Here is a 20333-nt window from a genome sequence, read left to right as displayed (position 1 = left end):
ACGGAAGACGAGCAACATCTGTTGTGGAAGCTAACAGGTTTAGAATAAACAAACATTGGATTTATTATCACTGAATAATTCTGTATAAATCTATACAAATTATAGAAATATGTAATAGGAACCAACAAAATAATCTAAATTATAAAATAGTGTGTGTGTGTGTGTGTGTGTGTATGTGTGTGTGTGTGTGTGTGTGTGTGTGTGCAATCAGGAGGGATGGGCATGATTTTAGTGTTTGAACAGTCATGAATTATCTTTAACAGCAGGTTGGATGTAATGTGTTAGAACTACCAGCAGGTGGGGATAAGAGACCTTTAAGGTGTTTGGTGCCACGCTCCACCTTCAGGTTTAAAACTAGTGTTAATGGAGTTTGAAGGTTGAGTTTGTTCCACGACTGCATTTCACTCACTGCCTCTGTTTGTATCTCTGTCACTGCAGGACCAACATGGAGCCAGAAGTCAGCGCTCTCAGGAGGCCGACAAACCTCACAGAAGAAAGGGAGAGAAAAAACACACCTGTGACGAGTGTGGGAAGGGTTTTACTGTGAGGGCTTCACTAAAACAACACCAAATCATCCACACTGGAGTTAAAGCGTACAGCTGTGATCAGTGTGGCAGAGCTTTTACTCACAGTAGCAGCTTACAGAGGCATCTAGTTACCCACTCTGGAATTAAGGCATACACCTGTGACGAGTGTGGGATGGAGTTTACTCTGAAGGCTTCACTAAAACAGCATCAGGTCATCCACACTGGAGAGAGACCATTCAGCTGTGACTTGTGTGGAAAGTCTTTTTCCTTCAAGGTTTCCCTAAAAAAACACCAACTCATCCACAGTGGAGTTAAAGCGTACAGCTGTGATCAGTGTGGCAGAGCTTTTACTCACAGTAGCCACTTACAGAGTCATCTATTTACCCACTCTGGAATTAAGGCATACAGCTGTGACATCTGTGGAAAAACTTTCAGCCAGAGAGGGAGCCGAAATGAACACCTACGCATTCACACCAGACATGATGTGTACTGCTGTGAACAGTGTGGCAAAGAGTTTACAACAGACGCACACTTACAACGACACATGTTTACCCACACTGAGGAGAGACCTTATCAATGTGACCTGTGTGAGAAGACTTTTAAATCTCCACATGACCTGAGACGACACCAACAGATCCACACCAGAAAGAGACTCTACAAGTGCAGCTACTGTGAGGTATGTATTTATATTGTTATCTTGTCATTTTAGCCTGACTGTTTGGAACAACTCTGCTCATTAAACTGTGTTAGCATGTTAGCAATTCTACTGCATGGAAAAGCAGCTCTGAGTGATTATTCAGATTTTCCTTTCAGTTATGATTTTAGTATTACTGTAGTATTATGGTGGTAGTATTGTAGTTATTGCAGCCCAGTAAACTGAGTGTGTTAACTGAAACAGTCAAATGTAGTTGGACGTCTGCAGAGATGCTCTTTATTTCAGGCGACGTTCAGGATACAAATGTTGAAGGACTGACTTACACTGTCTTTGTGTCTTTGTTTAGAAGCAGAGCAACACAGATGGATCCAGTTCTCAACCCTGTCATCACTGTGGTGGTGGGAAAGACTTTCATTGTGACCTCTGTGGAAAAACTTTCAGTCAGCAAAAGACCCTAAAAGTACATCAACGTAGACACACTGGAGACAAACTGAAATACTGCAAAGAATGTGGGAGAAGCTTCACCACACCAAGTGATTTAAAACGACATGAACTGATTCACAGTGGGGTTAAAAAGCACCTCTGTGATCAGTGTGGGTCATCCTTCACCACAGCAGGTCAGCTTAAAACACACAAACGAGTCCACACAGGAGAGAAACCACACAAGTGCAGACACTGTGAGAGAAGCTTCTCACATTCACATAATCGTAACATTCATGAACGTGCACACATGGAAGGAAACTACAGCTGTGACCAGTGTGACAAGAGCTTCAGGAATCTCAGTTCATACTCTGCACACAAACGATCCCACGTTACTAATAAACTGTTTCACTGTTACCAATGTGCCCAAACATTCACCTCATTGTCTGCTCTGTGCAAACATCAGCGCGATCACTCAGGGCTGAAATCACTCCCATCACTGGATCACAGTGAATCTGAAGACACAGAAAGATCCTCTGGTCAGACTCAAAAAGCTTGAGATCAGGCTCCACAGAGTTCAGATAGAATCATTTAAACTTGTGTTGAACTGAACTTGTTGCTGGGCTGAACTTCTACATAATACAGATCTACATGGGATCTTCTTTTCTGTTGTTTTACTGAGTCAGTTTTGTCCTTTTTTCTCTGTCCTGGTTTTGCTCGTCTGTAAATGATTGAAACTCAGTCAAATAGTTCATTGTTCTCCAGCAAAACGTTTTGGAAACTCATGTTTAACCTTTAAAACTCTGACATGTTTTAGCACACAAGGCTTCATCGGGGAGTTCACTCATGATTGGACCATGAGAACAAAGGTTTTTAGTTCTTTCAAAGAGAGTCTTGGAGATGTTTGATGTTTCTGTTTTTCTGAAACCACCTGAAAGAAAAACTATTTTTCTTGCTTTATGTAGTGTGGAAGTTTTTAATGTTTCTTCATCTGTGATGTTCTTGAATGTGTTCACGTGAAGATGGTACAAATAAACTGTCCTTTCAGCTTTAGCTCCTAATTTATTCATTATTTATGGATGTAGCACAGCAGCCGTCTCTTGATTAACACATGGAGGGCTCGGGATCTGATGGTGTCGTCTCCCTAATTTGCCCACTCCACTGCAGCAGGCCAGAGACCACACCCCTGCCACAATAAGTAAAAGTATATCCTTGCTGTACCCTTAATGCTAAATGTGCTAAATTAACCGCTGCCTTTGCCCCTTTGGGATTATTCTTATGTCACTGGGATGTTGACCTTTGACCTTCACATTAGAGAGATGGGCAGACATAATTAGTGTATGAATTTTAAAGTAACAGGTAATAAAGAGAGTGTAGCAAATGTAGTCAGGTTTATTACTCTGTATCACACATGAGTGCCCGAGGGAGGCGGGGCTGACTGGGGAGACACAGGAAACAGAGAGACAGGGCTGACTCGACATGAAACGATGAAACGTGGGACACGGGAACAGAAACTAAACACAGGCTGAAATGAACACTGAGGGAGGGAGAACTAAGATTACTGAGAGCCTGATAAATAAGAAGAACAAAAACCAAGAAAAACAAGAGTCAAAGAAAACCAAAAACACAAAGCATTGGGCCAGGACCCACTGCTGTGACATTTATATGTGATAAAAATAGGGGTGTCAAATTATCGCGTTAATTGCGATTAATTAATTACAATGCTATTTAGCGCGTTGTGTTTTTTAATCTCGTTAATCTAATTTTTAATCTCTTGACGTCATTGATTTTGTATGAGAGTTGCTATGTTATAAAATCCGTTTTTATGTGCTGGGCTCCTTGTGCTTGACTTGTTGGGGGTGGAGTCACGTCGTGAGGTCAAGGTGAGAAGTGGTGATTAGCTTACAGTGTGGATATGGAGGCGCATCTGAGAGTTGTTGGCCCAATGAACGGGAAATTTGTATTTCATAAACGCCCCGACGGCACCATTGACAAAGGTAAAGTGGTCTGCCTAGAGTGTAAGAAGGAGTTTGCTTACCACCGAAGCAGCTCAAGTTTGGCCTATCACCTCAACGCAAAGCACCCAGCCGCGAGTGCAGCAACAGCTAGCAGTGAAGACGTTAGCAATATAGCAAGCCAGAGCAAAGCTTTTCGCCAAACAAAACTAGAGAATACCCCTCGTATGAGCAAGTCTGCGACCGACAGGCTGACTAATGTTATTGCCAAGTGGATAGCGATGAACTGTAGGCCGATAAATATAGTAGAGGACGAAGGATTGACAGAGGTGTTGCAAATTGCGTCCAATGACCCGTCATACAAGCCACCGTGCAGGACTACAGTAACGACCAAAATCAGCAAAATGTACGACGGCGAAAAGAAAAACAAACTTGAGATTTTGGCGGAGGATTCTCCCAACTGTGTTGCTATAACCGGAGATCACTGGACCTCAGCTGGCAACCACAGCTATTTTGGGGTGACTGGACACTTTATTGATAGTGAGTGGAACCTCAACTCATTTGCACTGACCGTCATGAGAACAGAAACCAGGCACTTTGCTGATAAATGCGCCGAACAGTTCCTCAAGGTAGCAAATGACTGGGGTATTGAAAACAAGATATCCACCATTGGCACAGACAGCGCAGCAAACATGCTGGCTGCTATGAGAGCACTTCCATATGAGCACATCGCCTGCAATGCTCACATTCTCCAGAGGACCATCACGGTATGTCTCGATAGCAGTGGTTTTGTCGGTGTACTGGCAAAGTGCCGCAAGATTGTTGGTCATTTTAAACAAAGCCCTGCGAGTACCACAGAACTTAACCAACAACAAGTAGCACTCGGAAAGAAGAGCGATCAACTTATACAGGATGTACCCACCAGGTGGAACTCGACTCTCGCAATGGTCTCACGCCTCCTATGTAACCGAGAGGCTGTCCAGGCTACGTTGGACCAACAGAACCACAGGTTGGTCTTGCCAACCGAAGCTGAGTGGGCAAAACTGCAGAGGCTGGAGCTCCTGCTTGAACCATGCAAGTAAGTTCAAATAAACACCTTCCCATTTTAATTATATAAACTACTGTTACATGTGTAAAATCAAAATTAATGAACATAACAAGGAACTTTTAAGGACAATTAAATTGGAAATCAGTTACACTTTGATTTAAATGAATCCAGCTAGGTTTATTTAGCAAACCTCTCCACCTCTGCAGGTATGTGACAGAGCTGCTGGGTGGTGAGGCCTACGTCTCTTGCTCTGTAGTGCTGCCTGCTTTTCGCCATCTGTACCGTGTCATGGACATTACTGATGATGATCCTGCCTACGTGGTGAAGTTCAAGAATGCCTTCCAGAAGGATCTGGCAGCACGACGAGCTAATGGCAACGAGATATGGTTCGAGGTGGCCACAGCATTGGATCCACGGTTTAAGGATTTGAAATGTCTTCCAAGAGAAAAGAGGGAACAGGTAGGACAATAAGGTTAAGCTGGACTAATGAGTCCAATTCATTATCAAATCAAACTTTTATTTATTATATGGAACACAAAGTTCTTTACAAGATTAAATAAAAAAAAAAAAAAAGCACTTAGTTTTAATCACAATCATTCATTCATTCATTCATTCATTCAGGTGTGGACCATTCTGGAGAATATGCTCCAGGCAGCAGAGCCCAGAAGAGCAGATAGTCTCCAGCCCTCCACAGAGGATGATGGACCAGCTCAGAAGAAGAGGAGGAGCGAACTCCTTCTGGGGTCTGACTCTGACTCAGAAGATGGAATTGAGTCTGGAGAGCTGCAGCGCTACAGAGCAGAACCCAGCATCAGTATTGATGACTGTCCCCTGCAGTGGTGGTATGCTCACTCAGGAGTCTATGAAAAGCTGTCAGTCCTAGCACAAAAGTACCTGGCCTCCCCAGCTACCTCTGTACCCTGTGAGAGACTCTTTAGCCTTGCAGGCCACATAGTGCAAAAGAAAAGGGCAGCCTTGCTTCCAGAAAATGTTACCAGGCTGGTGTGTCTTAGCGACTGGCTGAGGAAGAAGAAATGAGACACATGTGGTCAGCATAGCTGCTGTGTCATTTGTAGCCTACTAGAATAGATTGCTTGATGTTCAGCACTTTTTTTTGTGATGGAAGAATACTTTGATGTGCTAACTTGCAGCACTGCAATGTCAGTTTTATTTTTCATTATCTGAAGCAGAGGAATTTCAGTGCTGTATTGCTCAGAAAAGAGCAACTCTGATGTGCTAACTTGCAGCACTTAATTTATTTGATTTTATTTGTATTTATTTTTCCACTTATTTTACAAAAGAATACAACAGTATGTAAATGGTTGCATCTGTTTAACGTTTGTTAAACAATAAATGACTTTATAAAGTCACTTTCTTTGTTATATCAGTCTTTTGGTCTGCCACAATAAGTTGAGGGCTTTCCTCAGCTATTTTTAGGTGAGATTAAAAAAGAGATTAATTAGATCAATTAATTAAAAATCATAATTAATTAATCTCTATTTTTTTTTAATCTCTTGACAGCACTAGATAAAAACATTAAAAACTGCTCACATGTTGAAATCTTTCTACGTATACTTTAGGTTCAGCTCTCCAGCCTGGCATTTGGTTAAGCATGATTCAAACATTTGATTTTGTTTAACTGGTTTTAATTATAGTTACTTTTTGTGAACATTTGTTGCAGCATTTAAAAATACATCATTTATTTTCAAACTTTTATTTGATTTAGAGCATCATATTTGACCAACGTAAATGTTTTAATTTCATATAAAATAACTGAAGCAGTGAACTAAATATCTGAAATCTTTCCTTCCTTAAAAGTTATAATCCTACTTAAGTTATAGTGCAAACGCTTAAGCAACAAATATACTTGATGCTAATTAATTAATATTTCCCTTTGATGTTGCAACTATGCGGTCACTTCTGTCTTTGGTTTTGTTTTACAGCCTCTCACAGCCCCGCTCTCGGCGTTCCCTGCGCGGTTCACCTTCCCAGTCCCTCGGTTTCTTCTGGTTCCATACGTTGTTTTTCCGGCTACCCTCACGGGACACCTTTAGTTGTAATAAAATGTACTTTCTTTATTCTCTCCTACCCTGGTGTGTGTGTTCTGCTACTGAGTCCAGCCTGCGCTCGGAACTTCGGTTCATGACAGTACGGACTGGCCAGTATGGACCCAGCAGATCCACTCCGCTCCGCTATTAATAAACAGGGCGCTATCCTCGGTCGCCACGATCAGCAGCTCCAGTCCAAGACCGTTGTCAAGAGCTGAGTGACACTCAGAATAAGTTACAAACTAGGCCTCCCGACCCCGTGCACCGCGGCGTTTCACCTCCGCCGCTGGAACCCTTTCACGCGGAGTTGGACCTGTGTGGGGGGTTCCTTTTCCAGTGCTCCTTGTTTTTCAGTCGCACGCCTCACGCGTTTCCCACGGATGCTGCTAAGATCTCCCACTTCGTGGGATTGTTACGGGGGCGTGCTCTAGCATGGGCTGAAGCTTACTTAAACTCTCACCCCATTCGTGATTGTGATTACGATGAATTCCTGGAGGAGTTCCAGGCTACGTTTTCCCCTCCGGTTTCGGAGGACGATGCCGCGCAGAAGTTGCTGGGGCTCCGTCAGGGGCGGCGCAGTATTGCGGAGTACCTAGTTGAATTCCGTACCCGAGCGGTCGCCGTAGGTTGGCCCGATTCGGCCCTTCGTGGGTTTTTTTTACGGTCATTAAACGACCAGATGAAGGACCAACTAGCGTTTCACGAGGAGACCAGATCCTTTGAAGAATTAGCCTCCCTCGCCCGTAGGATCGATAGACGCTTGCGGGAGAGGGATGCTGAGCGGCGGCCTAAGCCTATGGGCTCTGTAGTACGCCCCGGGATCCGCGTTTCTCCGCCCCCAGCTGCGTGTGCGCGCTCTCCGTCGCCTCCCCCGCCCGAACCCATGCAGATCGGACGCTCTCGGCTTTCTCCGGAGGAGAGGGAACGCCGATTTCGGGCTGGAGAATGCCTGTACTGTGGGAGGCCCGGTCACCGCATCGCTGTTTGCCCGGTCCGCTCAAACGACCCGGCCCACCGGTAAGTCCGGGGATACGGGTGGGCAGCACTCTTAAGTACTACTATACCCCGATTGTTACTGTCCGTTACTATCGTGACTCCTAATCAGACTTTTACATGCCCCGCGTTGGTGGACTCCAGGGCGGAACAGAACCTTATGGATGAGAAGCTGGCTAAGAGGTTAGCTGTGTCTCTTACTCCACTCGAACCGCCCATCCCTGCGTCTACATTAAACAATCAAGTGTTTGCATACATAACTCACCAAACCGCGCCTGTACGGTTAATCACATCAGGTAACCACCAAGAGCAGCTGTCTTTTTTCACTTTTCCCGCTCCTGACACCCCGCTTATCCTAGGCTACCCCTGGTTACAGAGACATAACCCACACATAGATTGGGCCGGAAAGAGTATCGCGAGCTGGAGTGTGTTTTGTCTAGCGAACTGCCTGAGGTCAGCCGTTCCCTCCGCCTCAACGGAACGGAGGCCCGCCCCGCCACCCGCGCCGGATCTCTCTTCCGTGCCCCCCGACTATCACGATCTCCGGCAGGTGTTCAGTAAAGACGAGGCGCTCTCACTCCCGCCTCACCGTCCATATGACTGTGCTATTGATCTGCTCCCGGGTGCTTCGCTGCCCTCTAGCAGATTATACAACCTGTCTCGCCCCGAAAGAGAAACCATGGAGAATTACATCCAGGAGTCGCTAACTGCAGGACGTATTAGGCCGTCATCCTCCCCCGTGGCTGCGGGTTTTTTCTTCGTGGGAAAGAAAGACGGGACGCTCCGCCCGTGCATTGATTACAGGGGGCTGAGCGACGTCACCGTCAAAAACAAATATCCCCTCCCACTCATTAGTTCTGTTTTTAACTCACTCCAGGGAGCTACTGTCTTCACCAAACTGGATCTGCGGAACGCCTACCACCTGGTACGGATACGTGAGGGCGACGAGTGGAAGACCGCCTTCAATACCCCACTAGGGCATTTCGAATATCTGGTGATGCCGTTCGGGTTAACGAACGCCCCAGCGGTTTTTCAAGCCCTAGTCAACGACGTGTTACGGGATTTCCTGAACGTGTTTGTTTTTGTTTACCTGGATGATATTCTGATTTTTTCCAAGACGCTCGAGGACCATCGCATCCATGTGAGGAGCGTGCTACAACGGCTGCTCGAAAATAGACTGTACGTAAAAGCGGAAAAATGTGAGTTCCACGCCTCATCCATTTCCTTCTTGGGCTACATCCTCGCTGGTGGGCAGGTGAAGACCGACCCGGTGAAGATCAAAGCGATATTGGAATGGCCGGTTCCGGAGACACGGAAGAAGCTTCAGAGCTTCCTGGGGTTTGCGAATTTTTATCGCCGTTTCATTCGAAACTACAGCCAGGTGGCCGCGCCTCTCACCCAACTCACCTCACCCAAGGTGTCTTTCACATGGTCCCCTGAGGCCCACGCAGCCTTTGCTAAGTTGAAGCGATTATTCACGTCCACACCCATTCTAACCCATCCTGACTCTTCTAAACAGTTTGTTGTTGAGGTTGACGCGTCTGATGCGGGAGTTGGGGCGGTTCTCTCCCAGCGGTCTGGGCCCCTGAATAAACTCCGGCCGTGCGCCTTTTTCTCACGCCGACTCACCCCCGCGGAGAGGAATTACGACATCGGCGACAGGGAACTCCTAGCGGTAAAACTCGCATTGGAGGAATGGCGTCACTGGCTGGAGGGGGCCGAACAGCCCTTCATTATATGGACAGATCATAAAAACCTACTGTACCTTAGAACCGCCAAGAGGTTGAATCCCCGTCAAGCTCGCTGGTCCCTATTCTTCGCCCGCTTCAACTTCACACTCTCCTATCGTCCCGGGTCACGAAACGTCAAACCCGATGCGCTCTCCCGTCTGTATTCCCCCGACAGTGAGGCGCCCCCCCCCCCGCCACAATCCTACCAGCCACCTGCGTGGTGGGTGCTCTCACCTGGGAAATTGAGGAGACCATTTGCCGAGCGCTCCCGGGGGACCCTGACCCAGGGACTGGACCGCCAGGACGGCGCTTCGTTCCCGCCGCCGCCCGGGGAGCAGTCATCCACTGGATTCGCGTGCCACCCGGGCGTGAGCAGAACGGCGCGCCTCCTCAGCAGACACTTCTGGTGGAAATCGCTACTACAGGACGTGAGGGACTACGTGTCTGCCTGTGCCGTCTGCGCTCGTAATAAGTCATCCACGAAGCATCCCGTAGGTCAGCTCCACCCACTCACTACTCCCCACCGGCCCTGGTCTCACATCTCCCTCGACTTTGTTACCGGTCTCCCCACCTCTTCTGGAAAATGTGTCATCCTCACCGTTGTGGATCGGTTTTCTAAGGCCGCTCACTTCATCCCGCTAGCCAAGCTGCCCTCGGCTGCTGAGACTGCCCAAGCATTGATCACTGATGTTTTCAGGCTCCACGGAATTCCCCTGGACATTGTCTCCGATCGAGGTCCCCAGTTCACCTCACAAGTGTGGAGGACCTTCTGCTCCATTCTCGGCGCCAAGGTCAGTTTGAGTTCCGGTTTCCACCCGCAATCCAATGGGCAAACTGAACGTCTTAATCAGGAGCTGGAGACTATGCTGAGGTGCGTAGCCAGTCAAAACCCCTCCTCCTGGGTTACTTACCTGCCCTGGGTGGAGTACGCCCACAATACTCTCACCTCGTCTTCCACCGGCTTGTCTCCTTTCGAAGCGTCCCTCGGGTATCAGCCTCCGCTCTTCCCGGAAGAGGACCTGTCCCTCTCCGTCCCGTCGGCCTCTCATCACCTCCGGCGCTGCCAACGTGTGTGGCGCTGCACTCGCCGCGCCCTCCTGCGCGCGAAGGAACGACAGGCGCACTACGCCGATCATCGCCGCGCCCCAGCCCCTGACTACCAGCCGGGACAGAAGGTTTGGTTGGCTGCTGGGAATATCCCGCTCCGGGGCACGTCCCGCAAACTGGCTCCCCGTTTCATCGAGCCGTATGAAGTGGACCGGGTCATCAACCCGGTGGCGGTCAGGCTCCGGCTTCCGGCCTCTTGGCGTGTACATCCCACGTTCCATGTATCTCAACTTAAGCTGGTCCGCCTCAGCCCCCTGTGCCCTCCTTCCGAGCCCCCTCCTCCCGCCCGGCTCATCGGCGGCCATCCGGCCTATGCGGTCCGGCGGATCCTGGATGCGCGCCGGCGCGGGCGCGGCTGGCAGTATCTCGTGGATTGGGAGGGGTACGGCCCCGAGGACCGCCTCTGGGTCCCGCGCTCCTTCGTTCTGGACCCTCGTCTAATCTCTGCTTTCCGTGCTTCTCTCCGCAGGCGGGGTCCCGGCCAGTCACCTGGGGGCGACCCTTGAGGGGGGGGTACTGTCATGGTCCGCAGCCCGGCGTCCGGGGTGCTGTTGGGATGCCCACGCCCACGGGCGTGGCTGCTAACCCCACACCTGCACCCCATCCCAGGCGATCACCAGGTGGACTATTTAATCCTGCCCTACCTGCTGCTCCACGCCAGTCCGTAGTCGCCTCTCAGCGGTAACGTACACCTGCGGGAAAAACTCTTATGACAAACTCTCCATCGGAACTAACACTGTTTTTTTGCCCTGTGTACCCAGATCACAACTCGGCGTTTTTTACGAGCCACCTGCCTGTCCACCTGTCCGCCTGAGATTCAGATCACCATCAGCCTCGCTGTCTCGACCCCTTTGGAGCTCCCCCCCCCTCTGGTTCACTCAGCCCGGCTATCACTGTGAGACACATATTCCACCTTCCCTGGTATGCTGCCTTTTTTTTCCGCACCCCAGTAATCTGTTTCTCTTTTTGTTTTACAGCCTCTCACAGCCCCGCTCTTGGCGTTCCCTGCGCGGTTCACCTTCCCAGTCCCTCGGTTTCTTCTGGTTCCATACGTTGTTTTTCCGGCTACCCTCACGGGACACCTTTAGTTGTAATAAAATGTACTTTCTTTATTCTCTCCTACCCTGGTGTGTGTGTGTTCTGCTACTGGGTCCAGCCTGCGCTCGGAACTTCGGTTCATGACAGGTTAAAGTTTTCTCTTCAGTTATTGTTCTTTCTGCTGCTTGGTTTGATGGATCTGAGAGCTTTTGTTTTTATTATTGTTATTATAATTATCATTAATATTTTACTCTCTAGAAGCTTTAAAATAGTGTTTGTGTTTGAAAAAAATGATTTAAGAATTGAACAGAAACATCTGTCCTTCTGAAAATCGCCCAAAGGCACGGAGACAAAGTCAAAGGATGCAACCTGTAACTTTCTCTTCCTTCATGTCAGGACCATCATCCATGATTTATATAAAATGCATATAGCAACAGTAGCACTTTAGTTTGGACTTTATGATTTCTGTAACTGGAAAATATTATTTTGTTTAAAGACAGAAGTGACCGCATAGTTGCAACATCAAAGGGAAATATGAATTAATTAGCATCAAGTATATTTGTTGCTTAAGCGTTTGCACTATAACTTAAGTAGGATTATAACTTTTAAGGAAGGAAAGATTTCAGATATTTAGTTCACTGCTTCAGTTATTTTATATGAAATTAAAACATTTACGTTGGTCAAATATGATGCTCTAAATCAAATAAAAGTTTGAAAATAAATGATGTATTTTTAAATGCTGCAACAAATGTTCACAAAAAGTAACTATAATTAAAACCAGTTAAACAAAATCAAATGTTTGAATCATGCTTAACCAAATGCCAGGCTGGAGAGCTGAACCTAAAGTATACGTAGAAAGATTTCAACATGTGAGCAGTTTTTAATGTTTTTATCACATATAAATGTCACAGCAGTGGGTCCTGGCCCAATGCTTTGTGTTTTTGGTTTTCTTTGACTCTTGTTTTTCTTGGTTTTTGTTCTTCTTATTTATCAGGCTCTCAGTAATCTTAGTTCTCCCTCCCTCAGTGTTCATTTCAGCCTGTGTTTAGTTTCTGTTCCCGTGTCCCACGTTTCATCGTTTCATGTCGAGTCAGCCCTGTCTCTCTGTTTCCTGTGTCTCCCCAGTCAGCCCCGCCTCCCTCGGGCACTCATGTGTGATACAGAGTAATAAACCTGACTACATTTGCTACACTCTCTTTATTACCTGTTACTTTAAAATTCATACACTAATTATGTCTGCCCATCTCTCTAATGTGAAGGTCAAAGGTCAACATCCCAGTGACATAAGAATAATCCCAAAGGGGCAAAGGCAGCGGTTAATTTAGCACATTTAGCATTAAGGGTACAGCAAGGATATACTTTTACTTATTGTGGCAGGGGTGTGGTCTCTGGCCTGCTGCAGTGGAGGCTGGTGGCGGGACGTTGGACGGCACAGGTGATGGAGCTCATGACTCTCCCCTTTATAGTGACGGAGGAGACTGGCGTGGGGGAAGCGTGTAGTGGAGGAAGCCGAGGAGAGAGCTGGTTTCTGGCTACAAAGACGGCGTCAAACCAGAAAAGATTGCTCGTGGTCAAATAATGTGTCAATCACCTGTGAATCAAACTGTGTGTGGCTCAGTTCATGTCACAGTGTTGTTTAGTATATCTTCACTTGTCTCACTCTCCTTCTGTTCTGTCCATCAGGACGATCCTCAGCGCGTACACAGATCCTCCATCGATGTTTTGGATCCAATCAGTGATCAGTTCTACGAGGAGGCCTGGATGTTCACCAGCGCTCGCTACACCTCCATCTACCAGAAGGTGAGTGTACTCCTTTGTGCTCAGATTAACATTTTACTTCTTAAAATACATTTTCATATATGAGCTTTCTATTATTTCATGGGCCATTTAATCAATATTAAAATTACAAGCATATCAACAAAGGTCAAGCTGGTTTTTTCCACTTGCTGTCACACAGTCATGGAGGAATACAATAAATACATAATCAGTCATAGATCCTGAACAATGACATTAAAAGAAAGTCTGTGGCTCTAAAAACTAAACAGTATAAAGACATGCTCCAAGCTGCTGTTTCTCTCCTACTCCTCTAGGTTTTCCACTGTCGGCCATCCAGCGATGCTGGAGGGCTACCTGGCCAATGCTGGCCTACACAAAGAGGTCCTGGCTCGGAGGAGCTGAAGAAGATCCTTGCCTTCCTCGTCAGTTTCCTCTTCAGTTCCTATCCCAACAAAACCTTCTTGCACCTATTAGCTCCAAAGAGGCTATGGTGCCCGTGGAGGTCTGGACCTGAGGCCTGTGCTCATCACGTGGATAGAAAAAACTCTGACACCATTCTGGAGGTCTGATGGGACTCTGACCAAAACACAGATGAAATAAAACTTGTGGCTGGAGCTTTTAAAATTACTTTTTCACCTCATAGATTAATGCTCATGATTGCATGGTAGCAAGACAGCATCTCCCCAAGGTGAAACTCTCAGGAGACATTTACTCTTAAACTGTAATCTGGTTGAGACTACTTGAGGAGATCTTAGTAGCGAGTATGTGGATTTAGTCTCTTCACCAACAGCAGACAGACCCATGCCAAGAAAGCAGACATGTTCTCAAAGAAAGCCGAGAGCAGAGATTGGAAAAAGCTAAAAAGAAAAAGCTGCAGCTTCAGACGACTATCTGCCTGTAAGGCTGAAAAAGTCCAGTTACGCTCTATTTTGGAAAAGCTCCCAGTTTTGGTAACCTGGACTTTTATTTCCCCTCTTCTGCTACAGATGTTGACTGTGACCTCAGAGGCCAACTGGACCACACAGCTGCAGCAGGAGTGAGGGAGAGGAGTCTTCATCCAGCTTCAAAGAAAACATCCAGGTAAAGTGACGTGGATCAGCGGATAAAGCCGTCTCCACTTTCAAAGGAGATCCTCTGAGAGAGAGACTCTCTGAGCCATTTTAGCCTCAAATTATAGGACTTTATAGTACAGCAACACTTTTAAAGGACAAAAATAACATAAACTGTGACTGTAATACAAACAAAGTATTGCATGTGTTTTTAAAAGTGTTCCTCCGATGGGCAGGATATCACTATTAGACTGTCCCACCAGCCAACTTCAACAAGAGACCACAGCAGCATTCAGTGATCAGCACAGATGTTCCTCTAACACTCAGCATCTGATCCCTGTTGGTCTGTGTGCTTCTGCTTTTGCTCAGTTAGAAACCCTGCAGCAACCCGACCCAAAACTGTGTCTTCTTGTTCGCCTCAACGTTGAAGTGTCAAACGTCCAACATCTGGAAAGGAAACCACGCCAGTGTACTGTGATGTTTCACCAACATGTGGCAGACGCTGGTCCTGCCTTTCATGCTGACATCAGCAGAGAGCCCCGCCTACCTCAAAGCCTCCCCTGTCATGTATTGATCAGGATGATTATGAAGATGAGCGAGTGCAAATAAGACTGTAAAAGTCCACGAGCAGAATGTTTGGATGCTTTCTAATGATTCATGAATATCATGAGAGTGTTTGTGTGTTTTGTCTTTTCTTTGCTGACGTTTGTTACTAACAAAGACAATTTACGCTCTGTGTGTGTTTTCATCCTTACCAGCCGCACTCTAACTGCAATGAAGGAAACAAACTGTAGAAATGGTCGACTCAGTGACTTCATAAAATATTGAAGTGGTTCAGGTAGAGCCAGTTTTTAAATGACCATGAACACTGAGCGTATTGTATCTGTACAGCATGTTTTTCTATTAGACAGATTTGTAACAGAGGCCTTGCTCTCAGTAAGTTTGAAATCCTTTTCTGATTTCTTTTGTAATCTCTGATCTTTGTGTATCCTGCTCAGTTTGCGTGCTGCCTGTAGGAGTTTCTGTCTTTGTATTTGAAGATAATTCATTGAATATACTCAGCTGCTTCCCTTTGGTGCCTCACACATCACTGAAGTTTTTCAGTGTCCAGTTATTTGTTTTTAATAGCTGTTTGAATTCTCTGTATGTTTGACCCTGTAGACTGTTTAATGGACTGCTCGTCTTCCTGTTTGTAACCACTGCCTGTTTAGGACTAAAGATTTGGATTTGGATCTGTACAAAGGATGTAAACACTTGATTACAAAGGAGATCTCAGCTGTGTTGTTATGGATGGACTTCAACGTATTTGTTAAAAAAGAGAATAAAGCAAAGTGTTTTAGCTGTTTGGGAGTTTTTGTTTGATTCGATTCAGTTTTATTTCTATGGAGTCAAATAATAACAAAGGCTCTAGAACAGCCCTGAGTTTGTCCAGGTGACACTCCTCTGAAGAACAAAGACAAAGAGGAAGAAGGGGATTCGTTTTCAAGTCTTGTTTCTTTCAAAATAAAAGCTGAAATGTTTTGGAAGCATGATAATATTTTCAGCCAGGATGCCGTCTCCAAGGAGACCTGCACCTCAGCGCTGAGCTCCACATCACGCCCTGTGAAAGCACAGATATAAATCTGCTGCAGTGAGAAGAACTTTACCCAACACAAGTGTAGAAGTAGACATTTGACTTTACCTACAACCTGTTAACAACAAAGCTTTCATTGCCTCTGTTGTTGATGTCATGTAGGACTAATCATACTTCACATCAGCCATGCACACGTCAGAGGATCTCCAGGCTTTCAGTAATAAAGCCAAGCAGATGATGTGAACATAGCAATAGTAAAACATGCATCATAATCAGCTGTATGTGTCGACTATGTGGCACCTCAGTCTTGTTGGCATGAAGAAAAGTTGTGTAACATGTAGCATAAGGGCTGCAAAGACATCATGTAGACAGCAGTCGTCTGTTAGTCGTAACGTATCTCCTGTTAAAGAGTTAAATGTGCGTTCTCCATCTCTGTCCTCTCACAGCTCGCCGTACACCAACTCCAGCTGTGGTAACCATGGCTGTGCCCATCAACACGCTGAAGCTGAGACGCCACCCGTCACTATGGCGACTCCAATAGGGTTACCTGTCAGCTGTGGACGCATGAAAGGAAAACAGCAGAAACACAGACATGTTTACTGGAACATTTCCTATTGACAGCTTTATGGAAAAGTGGGTTTAAACACTTTTATATTTATTACTTTGTTTTTTTATGGATTTATTGTGAAAGGAATTTCAAAGTTTTAATTTGACCTTTCCCCTGTTTTTCATACAGACTGGAGACGAATGGATGGTGCTTTCTTTGTTTGTCTAAAGATAATGAATAAAACTCTACACACATCTTAAACCACCCTCCTTTCTATATATTTTGTTATATAAATGGAAAGTATATAAGACACAAACTGAGCTTATATGATACTAAGGACCCTGGAGGTCAGTCCACCTTTATAATTCAGCACAGCCTGGAGTCTCTTAGTCAAGCTTGTTTGTGTTTTCTGTGAGGAAGTTTTCAGCAGCAGCTCTTTTCTTGGATGTTGGTTCCCTTTGTTTCCATCCTCTGTTAAGATGTTTCAGTAATGTTGAGGTCTGGGGAGGCCAATCCATGGCTGACGTCCTGTGATGCTGCATTAGCAGTTTGTTCATAGTGAAAAATGAAGCCACTGCCAATCAGACATTTGCACAGTGGATCAACTTCTGATGGTACTGTCCTGAATTCCACACCTATAATATGTTTGCACATACTGATGAATATGTGCAGCTGATTTTCAGTCCAGTTCCTGTGTGACAGACGCCAGTCTTTCTGCCTGTGTCCTTCCTTAACAATAGAGCCATCCTTCCACTGAGACTGTTTCTGATGAGGCTTCACTGAGCAGTAGATGGATCCCTCAGCTCATCTAATCGTCCTATTTCTAACACATGACTGTCAGAAACTGTTAATCTGCTGCAGCTCTTTAACTCCTCCACTTCTTTTTTTGTAATCTCTTAGTTTCCTCATCTTTTAAGGTGGCACTGCACACCAGATCCAAAGTCAACATGCTGTTATATAATGGAGTTGAACCTTTAATGGAGTTTGATTTAAACCAATCAGCAATTAAGTGAATGATGATGAGCAAAGATGGTGGAGGTGGTGGATGAAGACCCGGACAGCTGTGGTTGGCTCCTCGTATAGAGCAGAGTGAGGTTGTGTTTGCACATTATTATAAAACCATGTTCACCATATATTTTAGCTGCAGACAATAACATGATTTCTTTGCTGTGGTGATTTTATTCCACTTTGGTAAAATGGAAAACCATCATTTCTTGCTGTAATTCACACATTATTCCAAGAGCCTCAACACAAGCCTTGTAGTCCGACCATATATAGACAAATCAATAGTTGTGTTTGTAACAGCTCATGAACATGAATCGTTCCACATTACTTTAAAATCATTGTAAACTAAACTGGAATAAATGAGTGTTTATATATAGTTTTGTCTCAGCTGTTCATACACAGTGTTTCAGTTCTTATCAGAGTCCCACCGTCTCACTGTGGTGAACCTTTAGCTCTGTTGTAAGCGTGTTGTTAGACCAGGTTTCCCTCATTTAAAAATAATCTCTCATTAGAAATGGACATGATGTCTAAGACATAGAAATGCTTATTATGGGTTCACTTGATGTCACTGAAAAGATGCACATGGGTAACGTGCAGGCCATCCAGCTCCGAGGTTTATCTCCTCACCTCGAGTCTGCGACACTCTCTCCGTGTCCTCTCAGATAAGGGCGCGCACATTTCTGCACGATCTTCTAAATTACAAAGAGCGATTCACAAAACAGAAGCTCACAAAACACTCATCACAAACCAAAAATGGCTCCACTGAGCGTCAAACTGTCACCAGAATTTACTGATAATCTAAAGACTCACAGAACTCATTTTGTCTCATTGTGTCTTAGTTTGAGACATAAGTGCATGATCATAATACTGTGTAGTTAGATGAGACAGAGCTGATGCTTGCTCTTAATTATCCTCTTCATGTTTCCCGAGCCTCAGCAGTGGAAGCTACCATGGATAGAAAGACTATGACTCATCTTAAATCTCAAATCTTTGTCTCCAAAGAGCTGCTGATGTGTCCGATATGATCCACAAGCTTAAACTAGGATTATAAGTGTGTGCAGTGATGTGTGTGAAACCTCTGAGGACTCACACGTGTGTGCTTCAGCCCACACACACATATGAAGCACTGCGACCTCACACAGAAGTGTTTTACACATCCAACCTGAATCCTGATCATTTCTACAGTTTATTAAGTTCAGCTTCACCTGAACATCAGTGATGAAGCTGCTCTGACTCCATCACAGCTCACAGCTGTTGGAACGAGTCAAACAATGAAGAAGGTTCAGAAACAGCTGATGATTTTACAGAAACATGATGCAAACATGAAAATGGACACATGATTTTTTATTAACAGACACTGTTTATGTTTCACTGTGCATGATGTCATCAACACTGACACCAGGGGGCGCTCATCACCAGCCTGAGGAAGTGTGATAATGGGGGGAGACGCAGTGTTGTGTGTACTGCAGTCGGACAGAAGGAAAAACTTCCTCCTGAAAACATTTTCATCCTTCCCAAAAGTGTTTGAGTCAAATGTTACAAATATATAAATACAATAAAACACAGGGTCTTACATAAAATTAGTGATGTAGTTGTGCACTGAGCACCTTTCCAATGTTCCTTCCTCAGATGAGTCCAGCTGCTGAACACATTAACATCTGTATGTAAATGTAGCCGAGAACCAACCTGAGCACTGCTGGGAAAATACAAAGGCAACCATCAAAGTGCTGTATTATCTTATTTATTCTGAATGTTGACTTAGATCCACACCACGATTTATGAAACTATAGAACTAAAATAACAACAATCGTCTGCTTCATTAAAATTTCTTTCATTACATCAAACCAGTGAAAACTGAAAAAAACAAAGAGCTGTTAGCATGTTTAGACCAACTTTGAGACAGAGACTGTAAAGTTCTGCACCTTAAATCCTGCCTGTGTTCCTGCAAATGATTCACACTGAAAGTATCTTAGTTTAGTATTGAGTGAGCCACAAAGCAGCCTGATAGCTTTAAAACAGGAAAAGTAAATGAAATTGACAGTTTCAGTGTAGCTGGATCTATTATTGGGGGGTCATGGCCCCCGTAACCCCGCCTGGTCCTGAGGTCAAATCCACCATCTTTGTTTCAGAGCTTCATGTTCTCCCGTGTTTGTGTGCGTCCTCTCCAGTACTCCGGCTTCCTCCCACAGTCCAAACACATGCAGTTAGTGGGGTCAGGTTAGCTGTGAGTGGTTGTGTCTCTGTGTTATTCCACCTTAATAAATGACTTCCTGTTAGCATGAAGTGCTTCTGTAGGACTGATGTCATTTTCATGGTTGGATCATTTAAATGAAGCTGGACTCAGATGCAGTAAATAAGCTGATTGATCATTAATGAATAAAGCTGGTCAAACACATCACGTGGACACATGTGATTGTGTGTTGTAGTATTGATCCCAATGCTGGTATCAGTCCTGGATCAATAACACTGGATGGATGCGTTCAGCATGGAGCCCCTGAGCTGTGTTACAGACAAACATGGAAACTGACAGGTCTGTGTCATTCACAGTCTGTAACACTTCTAAACAACAGAGGCTGACCCAAGTGCCTCAGAGCCAGGCACGCTCACATCACAGCTCTCTAAATAAGCCAGTTTCAAAATAAGAGCTGAAAGCTGTGTTTGCTTGTGTTAGCTTATTATTGTGGAGACTAACATTCAGTGATCATGTGTTCAGACTCATAATGATTACTCTCAGAAATCCTGATCTTTGTATTTACTGTGTGTTGGATCAATAACTGAGATTCATGGTATCACACAGCTGTGCTGCTGCTGCTGATGTCAGCACATCTGGAACAATACGAGGTATCTGCTACCAGACTGAGC

At 45.3% G+C, this 20333-nt stretch overlaps 4 protein-coding genes across 11 annotated transcripts in view; 3 read left to right on the top strand and 1 right to left on the bottom strand.

Moving 5' to 3' along the window:
* Positions 1-20333, top strand: part of LOC308398096 (phospholipase D1-like) — a 178927-nt gene that overhangs the window by 15266 nt on the left and 143328 nt on the right. For 3 of the 4 annotated variants that reach the window (XM_080884511.1, XM_080884507.1, XM_080884512.1), the window contains 2 exons: positions 439-1203; positions 1529-2655. The exons of the other annotated variant lie outside the window; for it this stretch is intronic. In XM_080884511.1, the coding sequence (XP_080740637.1) occupies positions 439-1203; positions 1529-2161 (1398 nt within the window). In that variant the 3' untranslated portion in view covers positions 2162-2655. Of the gene's footprint in view, positions 1-438; positions 1204-1528; positions 2656-20333 lie in introns of those variants that run through there. 4 annotated transcript variants of the gene reach the window in all.
* Positions 1-20333, bottom strand: part of LOC308397319 (uncharacterized protein) — a 185242-nt gene that overhangs the window by 131904 nt on the left and 33005 nt on the right. The gene's annotated exons all lie outside the window — the stretch shown is intronic.
* Positions 3340-6005, top strand: LOC308397867 (E3 SUMO-protein ligase ZBED1-like). The gene is made up of 3 exons (XM_080884090.1): positions 3340-4635; positions 4812-5064; positions 5227-6005. Exons 1-3 carry the CDS (start codon positions 3518-3520, stop codon positions 5641-5643), a joined length of 1788 nt encoding a protein of 595 aa, XP_080740216.1. The 5' UTR covers positions 3340-3517; the 3' UTR covers positions 5644-6005.
* On the top strand, positions 7584-15342 carry LOC308398683 (uncharacterized protein). The gene is made up of 7 exons (XM_080885441.1): positions 7584-7670; positions 10953-11164; positions 11245-11404; positions 13205-13321; positions 13612-13860; positions 14284-14377; positions 14716-15342. Exons 1-6 carry the CDS (start codon positions 7599-7601, stop codon positions 14335-14337), a joined length of 864 nt encoding a protein of 287 aa, XP_080741567.1. The 5' UTR covers positions 7584-7598; the 3' UTR covers positions 14338-14377; positions 14716-15342.

Source organism: Rhamphochromis sp. 'chilingali' (assembly GCF_963969265.1).
Source record: "Rhamphochromis sp. 'chilingali' genome assembly, chromosome: 1".
Lineage (NCBI taxonomy): Eukaryota > Metazoa > Chordata > Actinopteri > Cichliformes > Cichlidae > Rhamphochromis > Rhamphochromis sp. 'chilingali'.
Note: the sequence above shows the minus strand (reverse complement) of the source record. Positions and strands in the feature narration are given on the sequence as shown.

Bases quoted from the DNA above. Each gene is read 5' to 3' on its own strand.
- LOC308397867 (XM_080884090.1), top strand. From the start codon at position 3,518: ATGGAGGCGCATCTGAGAGTTGTTGGCCCAATGAACGGGAAATTTGTA. The intron at 4,636-4,811 runs GTAAGTTCAAAT...CCACCTCTGCAG, and splicing joins CTCCTGCTTGAACCATGCAA to GTATGTGACAGAGCTGCTGG. The intron at 5,065-5,226 runs GTAGGACAATAA...TCATTCATTCAG, and splicing joins CAAGAGAAAAGAGGGAACAG to GTGTGGACCATTCTGGAGAA.
- LOC308398683 (XM_080885441.1), top strand. From the start codon at position 7,599: ATGCCTGTACTGTGGGAGGCCCGGTCACCGCATCGCTGTTTGCCCGGT. The intron at 11,165-11,244 runs GTAACGTACACC...CTGTGTACCCAG, and splicing joins TCCGTAGTCGCCTCTCAGCG to ATCACAACTCGGCGTTTTTT. The intron at 11,405-13,204 runs GTATGCTGCCTT...TCTGTCCATCAG, and splicing joins CACATATTCCACCTTCCCTG to GACGATCCTCAGCGCGTACA.